At 39.6% G+C, this 25069-nt stretch overlaps 1 protein-coding gene across 1 annotated transcript in view; it reads right to left on the reverse strand.

Annotated features, from left to right (window-relative positions):
- LOC115630731 (Down syndrome cell adhesion molecule-like protein Dscam2) overlaps window positions 1–25069 on the reverse strand; it is a 307894-nt gene that overhangs the window by 239581 nt on the left and 43244 nt on the right. Inside the window, exon 3 of the mRNA XM_030527385.1 lies at window positions 6274–6443. Within this exon, the coding sequence (XP_030383245.1) occupies window positions 6274–6443 (170 nt within the window). The remainder of the gene's footprint in view (window positions 1–6273; window positions 6444–25069) is intronic.

Below are 25069 nucleotides of genomic sequence, written 5' to 3' on the forward strand. Positions count from 1 at the left end.
TGCCCAGCAAACTGATCAATAAATTTCTCAGCTGCCATCGCGCTGCCCAACCGCTGCCCGCGGCTGTTGTTGATGTTGGTGCTTTGGTTGACTGCATGTCTACACATACACGAATATACGAGTATATACATACATACACTCACATAGATGGAATTGCTATGCAATTAACGTAACGCCGTTCATATAATCGCCTATATCTCGGAGACTATAAGACCTAGGAATATAAAATTTAAAGTCCAAGGTGCCTTATATGAATATGCAGAAAATGTGTTTTTTGGAATTTCCCTCCCTCCCCCCTCTCCCATAAAAATCGCGATTTCCAACTAAAATTTTGCAAATACCTCCGTATGCCAAGTTTCATTATGATAAACCGATTTAACAAGAAGTTAAAGCCATAAGTATATTGCTGCTCCAGCGCTGCTCAAGCGCTGCCCAACCGCTGCCCAACCGCTGCCCGCGGCATCCAATATATATATATATATATATATATATATATATATATATATATATATATATATATATATATATTATACAAGTTTATATATATATACTATATTATACTATATTATATAAACTTGTAGAAATGGAAGTATATATGTATGTATGTATGTATGTATACATCTATATATATAAAACAGTTTGTCCTGACTAATTGACTGACTGATTGCTGATCAACGCACAGCCCAAACGCTAAAGGCTAGGAAGCTGAAATTTGGACTCAAGTATCCTATCATAGTCTAGGTCCCCACTAAGAAGGGAAAACAGGATCCAACGTTTGTATGAAAAATCTACAGTTTTCATCTGATTAACTCTAACTTTGTATACTCTCAGAACAATTCCAAGAAAAACTGTATACTTGGTTTTTTGATATTTTTTTTCGGGCCTAAAATATGGGAGTTTTCCTGTAAAAAAATGTTGGGACACAAAAGCAAACCGCGTCTACAGCCCACAGCCTACACGGTAAAAGCTAGGATGCTGAAATTTGGGCCCAAGTATCCCATCATGGTGTAGATGCGCACTAAGAAGGGATTTTGGAAAATTCGAGCTCCAAAGGGGGGAAAACGAGCTCCAAAGTTTGTTTGAAAAATCCGCATTTTTCAACCGATCGACTTAAAACTTAGTTTCTAAAATCAATTAAAGAATAGAATTTGTGTTGGAGCTTGAATTATTGGGGTTTTAATATTTATTCACTATTTCAAATGAAAAGAGTGTGTTATAAATTTAGTCCGATCGATTTAAAATTTGGATAATGTAATCTACGTAACTAAATCTACAACTTTGCATTCAAGGATTTTCAAAATATGCATTTTACAAAAGCAGGGAGAACAAACAATACAAAATATCAGTTGGGGACAACTATGTATACATACACACACACACACACACACATCCAAGCAGCTGTTCGTGTAGTTGCGTGCAAACGATTGAAATAGTCAAAGCAAAATGTGAGACACTAATGTGTGAATGTCCATAGATACATATGTATCTACATATGTATGTATGTACATTCGTCTTGCACTGACAGAGCAAGAAATGTTAATTAATTGAAAATTATATAATATAACATTTTTAAAAGTAATTTTTTCTTTGTTTAGTGCATTTGGAATTAGTGTTTTCATTAATAACTTTATGCAGCAACAACAAATATCAAATAGTTGGGGACATCACATACACACACTCACACACAATAAGTAACAGTTCGTGTATGTACATTCGTTTTAATGTATACATTGAGCAATCGAACACAGTTGTTTGATTGTCATTAGCTCGCTCTTCTTCTTTCGTTTTGACCATTTAATGTTAATTGCAAAGGCAAAACGCCAAAATGTTACAGTTACCGTCGCTAGGCAACGACTGCGTAAGCGATAGTAAAGCAGAAACCGAATAACGGAGCTACGCATATTCTGCTTCGCATTGCGGGCAGATGTATGTATGTATGTATGTATATGATTTGTTCTTATTGATCTCAATAAATAATTCGATTTCATTATTTAAATATTCTGCTTATTGCATTCAAACTTCGATATTTTGATGGTATCGGTGCCAGTGCTTTTTGATCGTGGCTCATCGCTGCACGGCATTGACACGAGTGCCGTGTTTCATATTCCAATTTTGTGCGTGGCCGTATTGACTCAATATGACACGAAAAGACTCAAATGTGAATTTAAATTTGGACTCAAGTATCGTTTCATAGTATCCATCATAGTGTAGGAGCACACTATGAAAGGCTTTTGGAAAATTCTAGCTCCAACGGGGGAAAACGAGCTTTAAACAAGAGAGAACGCTACAGTCGAGCAAGCCCGACAGTGTAATACCCTGTACCCAGGTAAACTTCCGTCACTGAGTTATATGCGCCCAAAGCAGCAGCAAAAAGAGGAAGAAGAAGAGCGAACTTGTTGCTGCAGTTTGTGGGGGTTGTACTGGCGAGAATTTGTTTCGCTAATAACTTTTCTTAGACAGAATTGGAAAAAATTTTAAACAAAAGTAGATAATTACTTATAAATTATGTGTGCAAAGTTTGGTTTAGGTAGCATTTGAAATGTGGACGCTATTGACGAAATTCTGCAGCGGGGGAAGGGGGGGAAAATTAAAAAAAAAAAAAATAAACTCGTCCTTACTCGGACCTAGGAGAATCTGGATGCCAACTTCGATCTAGACATGTCCGTCCGTCTGTCCGTCTGGATGAACGCAAGGATCTCAGAAACTATAAAAGCTAGAATAACCAAAGTTGGTATCCAGATTCTCCTATGTCCGAGAAAGGACGAGATTATTTTAATTTTTTGGAATTTTCCCCCCCTACAGAATTTTGTCAATACCGTCCACATTTCAAAAGCTACATTTACCAAACTTTGCAGACATAATTTATATATAATTATCTACTGTTGTTATTACTATTGTTATTATTATGTTGTTATTAGCGAAACAAATTCTCTCCAGTGCAACCCCCCAAACTGCAGCAACAAGTTCGCTCTTCTTCTTTCTCTGTTTGCTTCTGCTAGAAGCGCATATACCTCAGTGTCGGAAGTTTACCTCGGTACAGGGTATTTCACTGTCAGGCTTTCTCGACTGTAGCGTTCTCTCTTGTTTCTTATAACTGCCGTAATTCTTTGAATTTTGAAATCAATTTGGGTAGTTACATCCAGTTAGTGCTTATGTGTCCGTATGCCATAGTTTCATCATGATAGGTCTATTGTGAAGAAAGTTATAGCCATAAATAGAATCGCTGCCCATGCTCTGCTTGTTGCGCTGTCCGCAGCTGTTGTTGTTGTTGCTGCTTTGGTTCAACTTTGTGCTGCATACATACACGCATATAAACACGCATAGGTACGTGATGTAAATGTATGCTGTTAAAACTGAACATAAACGTGTCTTCTATGTATGTATTAAATAATTTTTTTTATTAATTTAATTAATTAATTCAATTTTTTTAAATAATTAAATTTTTTTATATATATTTTTTTATACTCTGTACATAAAATGTACAAGAGTATATTAGGTTTGCGGGAGCTGAAAATGTGACACGCAGAAGGAGGCGTGGCTGACCCCATGTACAGAGTATAAAAAGAAGTATTTAGGTCCTTATCGAATAGTTAGAAAATTGCGATATGGCAGGTATTTGGTAGAGAAGATCGGGGATGATGAGGGTCCCAACAATACAAGTACGGGTGCTGAATATATGAAGAAGTGGGGTCCATCATTCGAGGCGAATGAGGATGTTGGATGGCCGAATGTAGGAATGTCGCGCCTCCTTCTGTCTGTTACATTTTTCAGCTCCCGCAAACCTAATATACTCTTGTACATTACATGTACAGAGTATAAACACATATGGATAAGTGTTGAACTGTACAATTGAATACAGTGTATGTATATGTATGTACATGCATATGAGGATAGATAGCTACTGCATCAAAAAATAAAATGTACATATGTACATATCAGCGTTGCCAGACGTCCCGATTTTGGAGGGACATCCCGGTTTTTAAATCAAAATTAAATATTCACAGGCTCAGTCCCGCTTTTTAGGAATAAGTTGCACTTGTAAGTGAGGACTGCATGTACGTCGTTGTTAAATTTTACAGTGTTTAATTGTAGAAACTACTAGCCCACACGTATTTTATGTAGACACATGTTTATGTATGTATGTATTTTATATATGTATATAAAATAGTTTGTTTAAGGCAGAAGGCGGCGTGGCAGACCCCACAAAGTATATATATTATTGATCAGGGTGACAAGTCGAGTCGATATAGTCATGTCCGTCTGTATGAAAGCAAGGATCTCAGAAAGAACAAGAGCTAGAATAATCCAACTTTGTATCCACATTCCCCTAAATCCGGCCTGCCCCAGCCCTACTTCCTGAAGTCATTCCTGGAAGGCCGAAGGTTCGCCGTCAAATGTGGAGAAGCCCGCTCAGGTCTCAAAGATGTTCGCGCTGGTGTCCCCCAAGGAAGCGTCCTCGGCCCGCTTATGTACAATGTTTACACGGCCGAGCTCCCGGTGCTACTGAGCCCCAACATTATGGTAGCCACAATGCCGACGACACGGCCTTCCTCACCGTAGCAGGCAGAGGCCTCCCAGTTAATGCAAGAGCAACTCCATCTGCTTAACTCGTGGCACAAGAAGTGGAACATCTCTGTTAACAGCAATAAGTCCACCGCCACCACCTTCTCCACCCGCTCCGGCAACTGCCCAACAGTTAGCCTCAATGATATTACAATCCCAGAAAAAGACACTCCCAAATATCTTGGCATCACCCTCGACAGGAGGCTAACGTGGAAACCGCACCTGCAGAAGAAGCGCCGCCAGGCAGAAGACCGCATTAAAGCGTTCTACTGGCTGATGGGTAGGAGATCCAAGCTGCCGACGTCATCAAAGCTTCTTGTATACAAAGCGATCATCAGGCCAATCTGGACATATGGGATCCAATTGTGGGGCACCGCCTGTAAAACAAATGTCCGAATTATACAGACATTCGAGAACAAAGCTCTCCGCATCGCCACCAGCGCTCATCCTCTGCATGACAACGACACTATTCATGAAGTCCTCAGCTTCCCTTGGGTGAAGGACGAAGTTAAGAAAATCAGCAATCGGTACATGCAGAGGCTACATGACCACCCCAACAACTTGGCGATGAACTTGCTGGACAACAGCGAACGGACCAGGAGGCTGCTCAGGACCCATCCTCTGGACCTCCCCAGGGACTAGCCGGATACTACAGCCACATTCTAAATGAAATAATAAACTGTGAAGTTTATCTTTATCCAATTTAATGATTGTCTATGATGGACAGTTTTAAATAAAATACGAAAAAAAAACATGTTTATGTATTTATGTATTTTATATATTTATATAAAATAGTTTGTTTAAGGCAGAAGGCGGCGTGGTAGACCCCACATATATTATTGATCAGGGTGACAAGTCGAGTCGATAGGATCTCAGAAGGTACAAGAGCTAGAATTACCAAACTTGGTATCCAGGTTCCCCTGAGCCCTAGACAGGTCAAGTTTGTTTTTTTTATTCTGATACACTCCCCCACTCCCCCGAAATTCGTGTTTTTTTCCAAAACTCCCGTAATTCTTGGAATTTCGAACTAAAATTTGGTAACTACATCCCGTTATTGATTATGTGTCTGTATGCCAAGTTTCGCTATGATAGGTGAAATCTGTAGAAATTTATAGCCATGCTCTGCTTGTAACTCTGCACGCACTGCTGCACGCAACTGTTGTTGTTGCTGCTGCTTTGTTTTAACTTTATGCTGGATATATACACGCATATAAACACGCAGAGACACGATTCTGATGTAAATGTATGCTTTTGAAACTGTACATGAACATGTCCATGAACATGTCCTCGACTTTAGCATTCCTTTCATATTTTTGTAATTTTTGTATTAAAGAGTAGAAGAAATAATTACGATAATGAAGGTATATACATACATACATACATATATGTGTATGATCCATTAAATGTCGTGCAGTTAAATAGGTTGATCAAATACCTTTTCCAAATTATGGAGCTTTTAATTCTAGGAAATACTTGCCCTGAACATCATATACATGTATGTATGTACGTAAAACCATACACAGTATGTATTGTACTAGCTCTCGGAACGTGACAAAGAAATTAGCTATTTGGTAACACCTTGAGAAACTTCGAGAGTGTCGGAAGTGAAATTAGACATTGTAAATAAGCTTAAATTTGTAAGCAAAAATACTTGGCGCAGGAATGACGGGCAAGACCTGCTAGTGCATCTATATTCTTCGATCTTCTTACCTTAGCTATTGAAGTAATGGGATTGTTTTCTTTATCCAACCATTGCAGAATTGGCTCTGGATTGCCCAATGCTATACAATTGACTGTATTTCCAACTGTGTTCATAAATTCAATTGTATTTGGTGGTTCCAGAGAAAAGCTTGGACCCTGATATTCCAAAAAATTTGAATCTGCAAAGAGACATACGAAATTTTAAAAAACATACCAGAATTATATTAATGGCTTAGTACAACGCAGAATAGAACTACTTATATAGATTTCTAACGTGTAAACAAAAACGTGGTCAATCCGCGATAGGAAACGGACCTTAGAACTCTGTAAACTGAGTAGAAGCCAATGCTCAGCTGTAATCAGAGCCATCACGGGGCACTGGCTGGTGGGCTCCCATACCGCTAGACTTGGAAGTTGTAGAGACGAAGAAGAGGAGGAAATATAGTTTCCCTAGGATATGGCCTCCTCCCAAATCTTTCGGCACTAGCAAAAAGAAAGGCGATAGACATTTATAAATTCATCCGGGCATCCGGATGGATGTAACAATTTGTAACAGGCAGAAGGAGGCGTCGCAGACGCCACAAAGTATATATATTCTTGATCAGCGTAAGGGAAGACTTTTTAGCCAGTCCGTCAAGCTATGCCCCGTCTCACAGCCTATCCTGGTCAGAGATTCCGAAGATGGCTGAAAAGAGAGGCTTTTATTAAAGGAAGGGACAGTTCAGTAGAGAGCAGGTGAAAATACTCATTGTAAGATGAGCATAAAACAATTAAAGGATTGTGCGATGCATAATCGATGCACCTACTAAGAAAAAGGGGAAGATAATTTATTGTCGTTCTGGAAGGAACTGAGAAATTAATACGACCTCATATTAAAGGAGAATCAACACTACCGGCAATTAGTTTATGGAGAAATACAGCTCCAAGGACAGTCCTCTGATTAGCCAATGAAGGAAGATTAATAAGCAAAAGTCTGCTCGAGTAAGGCGGCAAACGAAGGTGGGGATACCAGTTTAAGCCGCGAAGAGAAAAAAGGAGGAATTGTTTCTGAAAAGACTCAATTCGATCCTGATGCGTTAGGCACTGTGGACACCAAATGCATGAGCAGTATTTTAATAGGCCGACCCAGTGAACTGTTAAGTAGTTTAGTGGTATAGGGATCATTATATTCTTTGGACCAAAGTTTAATGAATCCAAGAACGCCCTTAGCCTTGCTTATAATAGAAAAAATGTGAAGATTGAAGTTCAGTTTTGAATCAAAAAGTACTCCTAGATCTTCGACAGTAGAAATACGTTGCAATAATTCATTGTCATTGTCGTATAGGTGACAAAATGAGGTCTGGACCGATAAAACGATATAAGCTTGCATTTAGAGCAGTTAAGGTTCAATTGGTTAACCAAGACCATCTCTGCATGCAGTTCAGATCATCCTGCAAACGAGTGTGGCAGAGAGGATCGTTATATGATATGATGAGAGTAGGAAGATTTGACTGACTTAATACCTGACAGAATGCAGGAACTGAAATTTATAGGTGTATAAAGGTATGAATCACCATTGAAACTAATAAGTGAATAAGTTCACTGAAAAAACTTAGCGAATAAGTCGACAAGAACAAGGCAAAGCTAAAGATTTACGTTTGCGCCTCAAAAATTGTAAAACTGCTTAGCGTTTTGAACATATCGATCTTGTAACGCTGATCAAGAATATATATACTTTGTGGGGTCTGCCACGCCTCCTTCTGCCTGTCCGGGTCGCGTAAATCTAATATAATGTACATTTCATGAACAGAGTATAAAAACTATTATTAAGTGCACCATGCTAAGTGAATGAAGAAGTTAGCATCAGTGTACCTATGTATGTACACAGTTGGTTGTATAAAACGCGGGAGTTTTGCCATGTGCCATTGTTTTGGTGCGATCATTCGCCATTGCTCTGTGCAGACATTGGCACGAGAGACAGTTTTGCTATACTTTCATTGTGCATTGCTGCTTTTCCCCGTATTAGGACACTGCACTAAACATTGGCAGCGTTTATTCTTCTGCAGTGCCGTGTGAGCACAAGAAGGAAAGTACATTAAAAGCGTATTATCCTTGCTTCGTCAGTAAATGCTCGGCTGAAGATTTAATCGTGCAAGCCATTTTCGAATCATGGAAATGCAGCATTTGCATTCGTATAGCAAAGACAATGAACAATATCCAATTCTTATATTCCAGGTACGTATTACTGAGTTTCTGAAGTTTAAGAAAGTAGATGCTGGGTCGACTGCTAAATTGCGAGAATTTTGGATTAAGATGAACGCGCACATTCACTACACGGAATGGGCTGTTCGGAGTAAATCGCCGACTGTGTCCTCATTCAGACGCTGCTGCCAAGATAAAAAAAAAATGCTTCCTAAAGGGAAGAAACTGTCACGTTTGATACAGTTTCGATGCTACAGCAGTTTATGTATTTTTCCCTCGCACAATTGTGGATCACAGGTGGGAAAGAGAAGTAAAAATACTGTAATGCATAGTTGAAAATTCGATTTGTGCTTATCGATACATCCACATGTGCCACCTACAAACAGCAGTTTTTACACGATCCACACTGCTGGAGCCAACTTCAAGGCTTCAGCCGCAACTATCTTTAAGGGGTTGCTCTCTTCCTGGTTGGATCTGGACCAACACGGTTGTGTTCTCCGCGAATGCGGATCATTTAATTAAAATCCTTATGTATTTGGGACATCTTCCTGATTTGATCGGCATTGAAGGCTAATAAAGTGAAGTAAAGAAAAGCTGAGTTTAACGGCGCAATTATTTTTTTGGCGCTGCTGTTAAGTCTTGGCCCGAAGTGGGCCCGTCTCTGCCATGCGTCGAAGCGTGACACGAGTGCCTCCGCGATTGACCAAAAATCACATTTTAACCATTAACCACTCCACCGTATTCACCTGATATGGCACCGTGCGACTTCTACCTTTTCGGAAAATTTCATTTGCCCATTAAAGGAAAGCGTTATGGAGACTTAGAGGCCATTCAAAAGGCTTGCACCGACATACTGGCGACCATACAGGCCAACGAGCTAAAACACTCGTTCGACATGCTTTTGGATCGTGCAAAAAGCTGTATTGAAGAAGATTATTTTAAATAAAATAAATTGATTTTGCCGAAAAAACCATTTGTTCTGTTTACTCTGGAACACTCCTTGTATATGTAAACAATTCGTTAGGAACGTATCATGTCGTTATTGTTTAAAATGTTCCATCTCTAGTTTTAATGTAGATATGTACACACTGAAAGAGTTACAAGAAGGACTGAAATAAAATGGCAATATAAACAAGAAAAAATGCTACAGTCGAGCAAACCCTACAATAACCTGTACTCTCCAAAAAAAAGGAATTTAAAAAAAAAATACAGACGTGGCGGCCGGTTGGTGGTTATTTTATGCACATGTGCGGCCGCTATTCTAACAATAGCTAGAAATATATGCCTCTGTTGGGTTCGTGTGCACATGCGTGGCCCATGCCTAGCTCATGATATGTACAATGATACAATACAATGAACTTCCTAAGTATGGGACATAGATAATCACCAACATACTCCTGGCCATTAAACATTTCTTTAACCTTCACTTATGTCAACAGTGAAAGCGTGCAGGGTTTCTTCTGGTTGCCGACAGAACTCATCCAGTGTGATATTTGTCGGCTTCTCCTTTGGTATGCGGTATCAACAATCACAATTGAAATGACAATTGCAATATATGACACGACGTGGTGGTGTGTAATCGGATCCAAATGGTGCTGTAGCTCCTGATCCAAAATGGCTGAAAGTTGATTTCTTAAAATTGTGACCACAGACGGAAAGCCATTTTTATTTCTGGAGAGCACCTGTGTTCTCACGCACATGTTGTGCTGGCTACACCGGCGACTCAGGTGTCCGTTGAAATGGTATTTTCATCGCTTCACTTAATTTTAAACGATAAAAGAAGTTCTTCAAATGGAGGAACAATAAATTCGTTATTAGTTGTTAAGCTCGACGCAGAACAAATAATAAATAATTATTATCCCATTGATACATTACTTTTATTATTTTACTACTATTAACCATAGTTGCTCTGTTGAAATTGTAGAAATTTGTACAAATTTATTTAACAATTGAGTGTGTGAGTTTGCTTGTGCTTTATTCTTTTTCTGCATCGCGCTCACGCACTTTGTTGTGTTTCGCTCTCTAACATTTCTTGTGCTAGAGCTTTTGCTTTTTGCTGCCAGTAGCCTCTCTCGTGTTTTCAGTCTGTTTATCTTGAACTTTACACCGTTTTTAGCCACATTGGGATTTTAAAATTTGTTTTTGCATATAGCTTGCAGCAAAAAATCTTGCATTATTAAGGATGCTTATATTTGTAAAATTGCATAAGATTTCAAAAAAACTGACCAGCGATTTCGATTTGGGTATTGCCTTGCTAAGGAAGTATAAATTTGAGTCTCCAGCAAAACGCCGGTTGGATTCGTAATTTTTAAATGTTCCCCCATCTATCCCTTCTGGCTCAATATATTTGATGGCCTTCTCCAATTGAAGTTAACAACCAATTTAACCAATTGGTTAACATTCCGCCTGCGAACAATGACAAAGCAGTTTTGAGTACTGCTTCAAAAAGGTCTGCACGCGTTTCAGACAACGCCTAAAGTGGCGGAGGTTGCAGCTTCTGCTCCCAATCCTCCTAGTGTCGTGGCCCTCGGAAACAAGTGTTTGTATCGAGGTTATCCGCTGATACGACTTGCGAATTCATTAAAACTAATATCGCTAGCAAAACTTCTGCTATTGTTTCAATTTCTAAATTTAATTTTTCCGAACCTCGCGAAATAGCGTCGTTCAAAATTAATGTCTCCGTTGAATTGTTTCCTATCATTTGTAACCCTAAATTTTTGCCTTTTTATATGATTTTCATGAGTTCAAACAAAGAAAAAGAACTCAACCAGCTCATGTTTCATTGCCTGTTGCCCCCTCTTTTCAACCTACTACTAGTAATGCCTTAGAAAACTAGACCATGTTCACGTTCCGCTTACCCTACATTACCAAAATGTTAGAGGTCTTTTATCTTAGCTTAAAAACTTATTTAAAGACAGCATAGAGTTCGAATCTGACATTATTTCATTTTCAGAAACATGGTTAAATGACTCTGTTTCTGACTGAATTCTGAAAAATATCTTTACCATTTATAGGCGTGATCGCCCAAATCGTAGTGGTGGTGGTATACTGATCGCAGTCAAATCCATCCTTCGATCAGAACTTGTTTGTGTAAATATGAGTGCTGAAGTAGAATTTATTGCTGTTAAAGTAATTCTATCTTCCCATGCTGTATTTATCACTTGCTCTTATATCAGCGAAGTCTCTTCTTCTTTACAGGATAATGACGCCCTCATTGTGGTCGGTTATTACAATCTGCCAAATATTGCCTGGGATTTTCTCAATGGTATTAATAACCTTATTCCCTCATCTCATCATGACTTTCTAGATTCTCTCTTTGAATTGTCTTTGATTCAAATTAATTTAATAACCTAAACAGACTGCTTGACCTAATTTTTGTAAACGAGGGCACAGATGCTGTAATCTCTAGATCTTCACCTCTATTTATTCCCGAAGATCCGCATTACCCTACTATTAAAATATCGATTTCTCTTTAGGAACCTAAAGCATCTCCCTCACTGACTCATAAAAGTTCACGCCGTTGTTTTCGGAAAGGCGATTTTAATAAGCTCAACAGATTAATATCAGAAACTGATTGGTTATTTCTATGTCGTTAACATTGATGTTGGTGTTCATATATGCCCCACATCGCTGAAGTTCATCGTACTGTCAATGTCACACGCACTTGACCGTATCATGAGCTACGCATGGGCCACACGTGTGCATGTGAAGCCAACGCAAGCAGCTATTGTTAGAATAGCGGCCGCGCATTTGCACAAAACAACCACCAACCGGGTGCCACATCTACCTACACCGATTCAGCTAGTTGCCAACAACACCCCAGCATCGATTTATTTTAAGAATCACTTATTAGTAATAATTAGACATACGCACATTCTCAATTTTGTATATAAACCCCTGCATTTCAATCAATAAACAGACAGAAACACAGGAACACTCGTGCAGCTTTGATCTCACATTCCCTTTCAGCTCCTCCGAATTACACTTGGTTCAAGTACCTATAGTAAAATACTAAGCTACTAGTTTATTACTAGGGGCTAACTCTACAAACAACAACATATTTTTAGTGACCCCGACGTGATCCTTAATATAGGATCACACACTTTGAGGACGCAACTGGATTGTAAGGGTTGGACAACAAGGCGACCAACATCAACTCTATTAAAAAGAGCTTCCGTTGGGCAGCAGTTCTGGTCGCGCTCACAGAAGTCCCAGAAACCTCAACGAATCAAAACTGATTGAACTCTATTGAAGAGAGCTGTGTTGGGCAGCAGTTCTTGTCTTGCTCAAAGAAGCCCAAGAATCCTCAACAAAGCAAGATTGACGGAAGGACCGCAACAAGGAAGCTGTGCCAGCTGAATCTACGTGCAAGAGATTTCGCTATCGGGCAGTTTTCCGACAATTTGTATTGGACAAGACTTCGTTGAGCAGCAGTTCTGGTCGTGCTCACAGAAGCCCCAGCAACGTCGGCGAAGGAACATTTTGAGGACTCCGTTGGGCAGCGGTTCTGGTCGTGCTCACAGAAGCCCCAGAAACCTCAACGTGGGCACACTTCAGGATAAATCCGCCGCCAGAAACGGACGGACCTCCATTGGTATTTAATGTCATTGACCTTTCATCGGTCGAGGCACATCCGGCTTTTAAAAGCAAAACAAAAACACCTCCAACGGGTCTGACAACTAATACCAGATTGGATAAATGGCAACTCTATCTCTATAACTGGATTCGCTGCTTAATAAGCAAGCATCGCTAGGGAAGAAATTCAAACCTTGATAAGGAATTAGAAAAAGGATTCCCAGGAAAGAAAAGCGATATCTTACTACGAAGAAGGAAAGGCAAGGCTAAGCCATCTTCGGGAGCAGTTTCAAGCAGGCAATAATAATGTTATTGTTGCCTTAAATGGTCAAATAATAGACCACAGCTATTTTGAAATCGACTGTTATACAAATATAATAGATATCGCTAATGAGTATTTAACTAAATTTAATCAACACGCAACCATGCTTCAAACGTTTGACATGGATATCAGCCTCTTAGGCGATAATGCTGAAAGGCCACGAGGTTTTAAGCCGCATATAAGGCATCAAAAAGCTTTTATAAGTGCATTGTCTCGCATAATGGGACAAATGACACTTGAAAACAAACAACAACTGAAGCCTATGGTGGAGAAATATTGGAATCAAATTTCCGATCTCCATTTTCAAATCTATAGAGATTTTGAAAATCCTGACAGCCTGGGCTATAATGCAGCCAATTTTATTTCTGCCGAAAGTGCTGTCATGAAGAATGCAACAGCTACTGCAGACCCCGCACCTGACGCAACAACACAAATGACAAGTCAATGGTCATTGCAGCTGCCAAAGATGTCAATACCGTAAGTGGCAACAATTCATGACGTCATGACAAAGACGTTTCGCAAGTTGGTTGCGGCATCTGGTAAAAGAATAGTTGTGATCTGTATAGCAAGCAACTATTCACACACTATAACCAAATCGAACTTTTTTCTTCTCAATTCTCAGTGTTACATACGCTCAAGATAGCGCAATTTGTTCGAGACCCTAAGCAGTTTTACAATTTTGTGAACTGCAAACGTAAATCGTCAGCCTTGCCATCTTCTTTTTTTCTTCATAATGAAAATGCAAGCAATGATTCGGCTATTGTTGACTTATTCCCTACGTTTTTTCAGTCAACTTATTCATCTATTTCAATGGTGATACATACACTTATACAATTCTTTATTCTAATTATATTTTTTCACCCATAATTAGCAGTTCCTGCATTCTGTCAGGTATTAAGGCAGTCAAATCTTCCTACTCTCCTGTGCCAGAAAACATTCCCAGTTGTGTGCTCAAGGAGTGCTCTACTTTCCTTTGCCAACCATTGCTGAAGCTTTTCAATTTGTCACTTGACACTGCAGTTTTTCCAACTATTTGGAAAAACTCCTCCATTATTTCGCTCCACAAAAGAGAATGCAAGGCAGACATTTTATAAACGACCTTCCTTCTATCCTGTCTTTCATATAACAAGGGCGTTCTTGGATTCGTTAAACGTTGGTCCAAAGGATTTGATGATCCCTATACCACTAAACTACTTTACAGTTCACTGGTACGGCCATGATCGAATTGAGTCTGTTCAGAAGCAATTCCTCCTTTTTGCTCTTCGCGGCTTAAACTGTTATCCCCACCCTCGTTTGCCGCCTTACTCGAGCAGACTTTTGCTTATTAATCTTTCTTTATTGGCTAATCGGAGGATTGTCCTTGGAGCTGTATTTCTCCACAAACTGATAGTCTTGATTTTCCTTTCCTATTAGGTGGTCTTAATTTCTCAGTTCCTTCCAGAACTACAAGAAATTATCTTCCCCTTTTTCTTAGTAGGTGTACAACTGATTATGCATCGCACAATCCTTTAATTGTTTTATGCTCAACTTACAATGAGTATTTTCACCTGCTCTCAACTGAACTGTCCCTTCCTATAATAAAAGCCTGCCTTTTCAGCCGTCTCCGGAATCTCTGACCAGGATCGGCTGTGAGACGGGGCACAGCTTGCCGGACTGGCTAAAAAATCTTCCCCCACCTGGTCGAGATTCCAATTTTTTATTTTGTTTTCTCACACTTTGTATACCCTGTATCCAAAGGGTAATAGGGTATATTAGTTTTGTGCGAGTGTACATGGAACACACAGAAGGAGTCGTGGCAGACCCCACAAAGAATATATATTCTTGATCAGGATACCAAGCCGAGTCGATAAATCTGAATTTTGGTAGTCCCACCCAGTTAGTTAATATATATCCATATACCAAGTTTCATCATGATAGGTCAATTATGAAACAAGAAAGGAATGCTAAAGTCGAGCAGGCTCAACTCTTAAATACCCTGTACCACCCCACAAAAAAGTAATTAAATTAATTTAATTAAATTAATTAATTAATTTAATTTAATTAATTAATTTAATTTAATTAATTAACTAAATTAATTTAATTAATTAACTAAATATTCCATGCATGCATAGATACATTTACATTTACATCAGAATCGTGCCTTATGCGTGTTTGTGTACTGTACATATGTATGTATGTGTGCATTGGGCCTGGTTATATGGCTATAACTTTCTTTCCAATCATTCTATCATAATGAAACTTGGTATACGGATATACAATTACTAACTGGATGTGTCTACCAAATTTCAGTTCAAAATTCCAAGAATTACGGGAGTTATAGAAAATCGTTAATAGGGGGGGAGTGGGGGGGTGGATCAGAAAAAATGAACAAACTCGTCCTTTCTCGGTCTCAGGAGAATCTGTATACCAAGTTTGGTTATTCTAGCTCTTATACTTTCGGAGATCCCTGCGTTCATACAGACAGACAGACAGACAGACAGACGGACAGACGGACAGACGGACAGACGGACATGGCTATATCGACTCGGCTTGTCATGCTGATCAAGAATATATATACTTTGTGGGGTCTACCAAGCCTCCTTCTGTGTGTCCCATGTGCACTCGCACAAAACTAATATACCCTTGTACCCTTTGGGTACAGGGTATAAAAAGTTATAGCCATAAATAAAATCGTTGCCCACGCTCTGCCTGCAGCTCTGCCCGTAGCTGTTGTTGTTGCAGTTTGGTTGAACTTTGTGCTGCATACATACACGCATATAAACACGCAGAGACACGATTTTGACGTAAATTTATTATATGCATGTGCTGAATATTTTTAATTTAATTTAATAAATTAATTAATTTTATTCAATAATTTTTTTTATTTTCTTTTTTTTTTGTGGATACAGGGTATTTTACTGTCGGGCTTGCTCGACTGTAGAGTTCTATCTTGTTTCTTTTTAAAATTAGCTTGTAAGTATTTCTAAGCTTCTTCTCTCTGTTAATTTTTTCAATTTTTATACCCTGTACCCAAAGGGTACAAGGGTATATTAGTTTTGTGCGAGTGCACATGGAACACACAGAAGGAGGCTTGGTAGACCCCACAAAGTATATATATTCTTGATCAGCATGACAAGCCGAGTCGATATAGCCATGTCCGTCTGTCCGTCTGACCGTCTGACCGTCTGTCCGTCTGTCTGTCTGTCTGTATGAACGCAAGGATCTCCGAAAGTATAAGAGCTAGAATAACCAAACTTGGTAAACAGATTCTCCTGAGACCGAGAAAGGACGAGTTTGTTCATTTTTTCTGATCCACCCCCCCCACCCCCCCCCCCCCCCCTATTAACGATTTTCTATAACTCCCGTAATTCTTGGAATTTTGAACTAAAATTTGGTAGTCATATTAGGTTAGTAAATATATATCTGTATACCAAGTTTCATTATGATAGAATGATCGAAAAGAAAGTTATAGCCATATAACCAGGCCCAATGCACACATACATACATATGTACAAGTACACAAACACGCATAAGGCACGATTCTGATGTAAATGTAAATGTATGTATGCATGCATGGAATATTTTATATTTAATTTAATTAATTAATTAAATTAATTTAGTTAATTAATTAAATTAAATTAATTAATTAATTAAATTACTTTTTTGTGGGGCGGTACAGGGTATTTAAGAGTTGAGCCTGCTCGACTTTAGCATTCCTTTCTTGTTTTATATTGGTAGATATATTGACGCCGAAAGGAAAATAATATTCCCCCACCAGGTCGGTGATGTTAATTAGATATTATTGTATTTTGATTAGATTTCTCCTTCTTTGGCTTTTCTAGCTTATAAAATGACGATTCGCCCCATAGGCCATTGAAGGACAGGTACATTGTCTTCCTTCAGTAAAATCATCATTCCTTCATTGACATTGGCTGACGATTTTCTCCATTCCTGCCTTTGTATCAGCAGAGTCCAGAATAAATGTTTTAGTTTGAATACAAGTTCCCAACTTCGAACCAGAGTTTTAAGAATATAAGGAGGCTCATTATCTGCTTCTGCGGTTAGAGGTTCTCCTAACAAGAAGTGCCCTGGGCTTAGATCCGCAAAATCATTCGGGTCGCTTGATAGCGACGTTTTTCAGCAATAGATGCTTCGCTGACTTCACAACTGCTTCCCATAAACCACCGAAATGGGGAGACCGTGGAGGGATGAATTTCAAATTGACATCCTTTTTATTGCAAGCCCCTATGATGGATGTTTGAGCGTGATCGGAATAAATTGTTTCTTTCTTATAGCTTATTCTTTGCGCCAACATAGCTTGTAGCATTGTCGCAGTGAAGAGTTTTGCATCTCCTTCGACGACCAAAGAAACGCTTTAGTACCCCTATTAAAGGATCTGTTGATAGGTCACTAACCAGCTTCAGGTGAACTGCCTTGGTTGCAAAACAGCAAAAGAAAGCTTTGACTGGCTTCTTTCCACGGGCATTAAAGTGGATCAAAATGGACCGCAGTAGTCAACTCCAGCGTTGAGGAATGGTTTTGCCTGTGTAACTGGCAATGTTGGAAGGTTTCCCATTATTTGCTGTAAGAGTTTTGGCTTTGCTCTTGTGCATTTGACGCAGTTTTGTATTATATTTCGCGCTATTATCTTTCCTTTCAATATTCAATATTTCTGTCTGGATATTTCTATCAGGGCTTGTGCGCCACAATGCTGATTTTCGTGCAGCGTGTGTAAAATTGACTTTTGAGATGGAGTCAGTTGTCAGAAGTTGTCAGTACTCGTACCTTTCGTTCCAACTCTACTCTCAATTGTACTGTTGGTGAAAGGTGCCAGTTGTGTTCAGTTCCATGTAGAAATAAAGGGCCATAGAGCCATAAGCCTCTTGATAGTGAGTCTGCTGGTTTAATTTGAGATCCCACATGAATATTGAAAGGCTAGCGAAGTCTCCTGAATTTTAGCTATTCTACACAAAGGTGTATGTTGAAGCAGGAGTAAGTTATAAGTTTGATTGTATTTGAATTGCTAGTTTGTAATTATGCTTATTGTAAACTTAATTTGTAAGCCAATGAATTTTTTAGTAGTGTAGCAACGAAGTAATATTGTAACGTTAAGGCGCGCTGTTATAATGTAAAAAAAGCTCACTTCAAAATTATAGACACTAGTAAAATAGCATCGAAACACTAATAAATTTCGTTAAAGTTTCCAGCAACCCAAATACTTTCATTACCGCAGAAATATTGAATATTATTGACAAACCATTGTTCAGTAGTCCGTTACATTTTTGTTCTTGCCAAAATATTTCGTTAAACGTACACACACATGACCACTATAAAGCCTCCAAAAGCCTTTCTTAGTGCGCACCTACGCTATGATGGATATATTATGAAATATTATATATATACTATGAAAGGATACTTTAGTCCAAATTTCAGCTTCCTAGCTTTTAGAGTTTGGGCTGTGAGTTGATCACCAATCACTCAGGATAAACTGTTTTATATGTATAGAGATTACGCAACGTTTTAAGATAGACTATATCCAAACAAGTAAAAAAGCTAAAGTCGGGTGTCCCGACTTTGAAATACTCTGTACATAAGTTAACAATAATTATAGAAAATAAAAAAAATTAAGAAAATAAAAAAAAAATCAGTGATCGATTTTACCTTTCTCGGTATTCGAACTCACGTAAAGGGTGTATAATTGCACATTTACATAGCAATTGCGTCTGTGTGAGTGTATGTATGCCTATGCGCATCTATTCGTGGCTGTGTAAGCATTTTCGCAGTCAACCAAACAGCAACATCAACAATAGCCGCGGGCAGCGCTTGAGCTTGACCGCGCTTGACCGCTGCAGCAGCAAATATATTTATGGCTATAACTTCTTGGTAAATCGGTCTATCATAGTGAAACTTGAAATTTGGTGTCTCTATCTCTTATAGTCTCTGAGATCCAGGTGTTCATACGGACGGACAGACAGACAGGGCTAGATCGACTCGTCTCGTCATGCTGATCAAGAATATATATACTTTGTGGGGTCTGCCACGCCTCCTTCTCCCTGTTACATTTTCAGCTCCCGCAAACGTAATATACTCTTGTACATTTTATGTACAGAGTATAAAAACCCTCGATATAGACCCTCTCCTCCATGACACACTCACACACAGAACAAGCAACAGTTCGTGTCTATGTGTGTGGTTCTCTACATACGGTTGAAAAAGTAAAGAGAAACACGCATGCATATGTACATACATATGTATGTGTGTATGCCTCTGTACGTACATATATAGCATGTATGTACATTCGTATGTATGTATGTATACATTGGACAATCGAGCACTGTTGTTTGATTGTAATAAATTTCACATTGTTTTGCCAAAAGTTTACAGTTACCATCGCTACGCAAAGACTGAGTAAGCGATAGTAAAGCATAAACCGAATAACGAAGCTACACATATTCTGCTTCGCATTGCGCATATGTATATTATTTGTTCTAATTGATCTCAATAAATTATAATATATTATTATTTAGATATTCTGTTTATTGCATTCAAAAGACACAAATGTTACTTTAAAATTAGGATATACTCTTATAATTATTCCCCTTTTCTGCACATAGTCCATCTTAAAACGTTGCGTTATCTCTATATATATCACACAGTTTGTCCTGACTGACTGATTAATTGGTGATCAACGCACAACCCAAACGGTAAAAGCTTGTACGCTGAAATGTTGACTCAAGTATCCTTTCATAGTATCCATCACAGTGTAAGTGCGCACTAAGAAAGTCTTTTGGAAAATTCTAGCTCCAAAGCTCCGTTTAACGAAATATTTTGGCAAGAACCAAAATGTAACGGACAACTGAATAATATTTTGTCAAGAACAGAAAATGTTCATTTAAATAGCGTAACCACATAGGGCATCTTTGTGCAAAATTTAGTAACTTTAGCTCTTATAGTCTAGTGTGTTTTATGTACAGAGTATAAAAATCGCAACACCTGATCCGTATAGGGTATGCGTATGCATTAACGCTGTGGAGAGGAAAACAGCTGGCGGTCAGTCAACAGGCTTACAGCTTATTTTCCACAAAGATGCGTTATGTGTGTATTCTATACGAGTTTGTTTTATTTTTTTGATTTTCCCCCCCCACTTCCCCCCTATGGGGGTTTTCCCAATTTTCCATTCGTATAATCGCCTATATCTCGGAGACTATAAGACCTAGGAACACCAAATTTTAGTCCAAGATGCCTTGTGTGAATACGCAGAAAATGTATATTTTGGAATTCCCCTCCCTCCCCCCTCTACCCCGCAAATCGTAACTCCCCTAATTCTTGGAATTTCGTACAAAAATTTTGGAAATACCCCCAGTTGGTTATTATGTGTCCGTATGCCAAATTTCATTATGATAGATCGATTTAACAAGAAGTTATAGCCATAAATATATTTGCTGATGCAGCGCTGCTCAAGCGCTGCCCGCGGCTGTTGTTGATGTTGCTGTTTGGTTGACTGCGAAAATGCTTACATAGACACGAATACACTCACACATACACTCACACAGACGCAATTGCTATGTAAATGTGCAATTATACACGCTTTACGTGAGCTCGAATACCGAGAGAGGTAAAATCGATCAAATTTTTTTTTATTTTCTTAATTTTTTTATTTTCTATAATTATTGTAAACATATGTACAGAGTATTTCAAAGTCGGGACACCCGACTTTAGCTTTTTTACTTGTTTTTTTTTTTTAAATTAGTTTATTTAGAAAGACGAGAGAAAGTGAAATTTACATAGTTAATGAAGTAGAAAAAGATGAGCGAATCAGCACCCGCGCGGTACGGCCGTTGACCATTGTTCTGCCCAAGCGTTGATCCGTCTACATCCGTCCTCGTTGACGTTCGCGCTCCAATCTTCGTACGCCACCATGCTGCTGGTGAAGTTAGCAGGCGATACCGGTTCCCATAACAAGCTGTTAAGGTGTTTCCTAGGCCTCTCGAATCTAGGGCACACGAAAGTGACATGTGGGGGTTCTCGATTACACCACGCCCGCAGAAGGTACATTCGGCTGCGTCCTCGTGGCCGAAGCGGAATAGGTAACTGCGAAAGCAGCCGTGCCCACTTGCGTCCAATCCATAACGTTCGGGATTTGCTGGTGTGTCCAACGGCCCATGAGGGATGAGTTCCATCGTCGTTGCCATTCTCTAAGGCTATGCGAGGGCGTCACTGTGTTATCCCCGCCGCTGCTTCTATGAAGCTCGCTCGCCTCACTTTCGAGCCGGTCGATGGGTACCATACCCGCAATAACAAGGGCGGCGTCATCGGAGACGGTCCTAAATGCGCCTGGGCGATATGCTAGTGGTTTAACGTAGCTCTTGGTCCTCGTGGACTCATGCCAGACGGGGGCTTCATACAACATGATCACCCGTGTGACTCCACAGAGCAATAATCTGCTTCCTTGCTCTCGCCGCTGTGGCGGCCTTCTTGCTGGCATAGGCAAGATGATCCCGAAAGCACAACCTTGTACCTATCATTACTCCCAGGTACATGATGGCGCGCTTGGAAGCCAAAACAGAGTTCCCTATTGTGCTGTCTCGACAATCTTGCGGCTGCTGATTAGGACAGCCTCTGATTTTTGTGGTGCCAGTTCTAATCCAGCTGCGTTGATCCAGTTGTTGATCTTATCGATAGCAGCATTGCAAATCCCCGCGACAGCCGACAAGCAACCCCCACTATCACTACATCGTCTGCGAAACCGATTGCTTCCGTGCCAGCTGGTAGATCCAGTCATATAACGCCGTCGTACATGATATTCCACAAAAGTGGCCCAGACTAATTTCTTCAAGTGATTGGCCTGTATGAGGAGGACTCGCCCGGTGGTTTTCCTGGTTTTTATGAGAGAGAAGAAGTGGCCCATGCATTGAAATCATCAGCTATGATGACCTTCCTGCGATTAGCTACGACCACCACCAGCTCATCTAGGGCTGCCAGCGTGTTATATACGGCTCGCTCAGGATGGCCAAGTCGATAGAGTGCTCTTCAATCGTTTTGTGGAGCAGATCTTGCGCTGCAGTGGTTTAAGTTGAGTTGGATGACCCTCAACGCGGGTGCGGGTTCGATGTGCGGGTTCGATGACGCTTCGAACCCGGCATACGACCCAGCCAATCCGGATTTTACCTAGGTCGAGGAGCGACCTCGCCTTATCAGCAGGAAAGGATACTACCGCAGTTTGTTGCACTCCGCGCGTCCTGCGCAGAGACTTTACTGCCTTGGATTCTAATTTTGCCATTTCTATGATGCTTTCTACTGCTGCGCAAAATCTCCTCCTTAGTTATTAGGTCATCCAGGTCGCGAATTTTAGCCTTGGCTTGCTCCAGCAGGGATGCACATCGGCAATCCCGTGTAATGCCTTCTCCGCCGCTGTGTGGAGTTCGCCTACGCCGTGAGTCATAGGTCTGCTCAGCTGTAGGCAGGTAGGTTACCGTTCTCAGTTTTGCGAATGCTTTGGACGTCCTCGCGCATGGTCTGAAGTGTTGGGTCAAATTTGACAGCATTTAGCAGGTCTGCGAATTGGCATTCGCCTACGTCTTTGGACCCTGGTCCAGCAAGCCCGAACATCGCTACCGCGCTCCATAGTTTGTTGGCTCTCATCGCTACGTTGTGATAGCGCCGGTTCATTCGGTGCGATGACGGGATCCTGGTCGCGAGTTTTAGACTATTTCGGTGGGGTAGCTTTTTGGTTGTTCTTTGGATCTCTGGACGTTTTTGGGGTGCCCAATTGGGAGCGCTGCTTCAGGAACGACATTGTTTGGGTGCACTAGGTTGTGCGCTTTGTGTTGGTGCACAACGTTAATGTCGCCGCTTTTAGGGCTAGCACTTTGGTCAGCTCATCTTTAATCAGCTGGTTGATGTATCTCTGGCCTCCATTAATAAGGGCCATCACACCTTCCACTGTAGCACCGATTCCCTGCAGTGCATCTTCCAGCACATGGGGATCCTTTGTCTGAGGGCTCAGTGTGTGTGTGTGTGTGGGTGTGAGCGCCAGAGAGCGATAAAACCGGCCGACGAGCAAAGGCGTGGTGAGAATGTTTTGTCGTGGCGCCGGATTATCTTAAGAACTGGAAAGTTAAGTGTACAACACGACAACAGAAGCCCAAAAATCTATGTTTTGAGCTGTGTATTTACACAGTAGAAAAAAAAAATGTAGTTTTTTAAATGGAGTGACAATACGAAAAATTTAGACGTAGTTCTCGAATGATTCGAATGAAAAACCGGTAAAAAAGAAAGAAAAACTGTAGTCAATAAAACGATTGATATTTATATTTTCATTTGTATTTATTTTACTTATTACTAAAATAACATATTTATTTTATATTAACATTTAAAAACAATATCTGGTTAATTTTGTCAGGATTGGTGGCTAATAGACAACGCTTTTCTGTTATTAAATTTCTAGCGTTTGTGTGTTCCGAAGCCACACTACTAGCTGGAACAACAATAAAACAAAATCTTAAAAAAAATCGCATGAAAAATACATACAGAATCGTCGGCTTCTTTTATCCCTCCATCCATATTTCCTTCGTAATGCGCCTATACGATTTCGTTGAACACCAAGCAGCAAATGACTGAGCAGATTTTACAATATCTAGAGTAGAGTTACTAGAGTAACTCGAATAAATCGAATGTTTTCCGATATGTCAATTGTTTCATTCCGTTTTACGTTTCATTTATTCTAACTCATTTCAATGAATGTCGTATGCTTTGAGACACAAGAAGCATTCATATTCAAACAAATTCATTACATTTTCAATGTTCCACTTACTCATTTTAATTCGATTCCATTCTTTTCAACGTACCTTATGAGTGAAGCCATGCATCTGTCTAATCTATATCTATATATGTAAAATACATATATATATAAGCTACATAAAAGCGGCTACAATTTATCCTTTCTTTGGATTGCACTGGCACTCAGTGTTGCCAACTTTTTAGAAGGAAAAAAAGCTGTTTTTGTCGGGAAGGAGAATGAAAAAAAAAGCTAAAAATTATTGCAAAAAAGCGTAATAAAAAGCTAAATTTATTTTTACAAGAAATGCTTTAAAAAAAACCTTGGAAAATACATTTTTCCATCATCTTGGTGAACATTTCAAAAGCGGTCAATCTGCGCTATTGCTGTATGCTGAGCAAGAAAAAGGTACGGAGCTGCTTCTTTCTTCAGTAGCTTTACAAAACTAATTTTGTTTGTCCCATAGAAAGTCTGGGTTTCTTTGTGAGTGAGCCAAAAATCACGGCATTTTTTATTGTATTCTTGAGATAAAGATGGTTTAAATTAGTGATGTCATGTGTAGTATAACCACAGCAGTCTCTTTGTCAATACGTAGGGCCTACTTTCACAAGCGAGTGCCACTACTGTCATAAACGAGCGGCATTATATACATAATTAGTAATTGTAAGTAATTTTTTGCATAAAAATCAACCAATAATCTGTCATCATTAACCACACATAGGCAAATATTGATTTAAAAAAATGATTCCATTTCGTTTCCATTTTTATACCCTGTACCCATAGGGTACAAGGGTATATTAGTTTTGTGCGAGTGCACATGGAACACACAGAAGGAGGCAAGGATCTCCGAAAGTATAAGAGCTAGAATAACCAAACTTGGTATACAGATTCTCCTAAGACCGAGAAAGGACGAGTTTGTTAATTTTTTCTGATCCAACCCCCCACTCCCCCCTATTAACGATTTTCTATAA

Source organism: Scaptodrosophila lebanonensis, unplaced genomic scaffold, assembly GCF_003285725.1.
Source record: "Scaptodrosophila lebanonensis strain 11010-0011.00,11010-0021.00 unplaced genomic scaffold, SlebRS2 tig00001410-arrow-pilon, whole genome shotgun sequence".
NCBI lineage: Eukaryota > Metazoa > Arthropoda > Insecta > Diptera > Drosophilidae > Scaptodrosophila > Scaptodrosophila lebanonensis.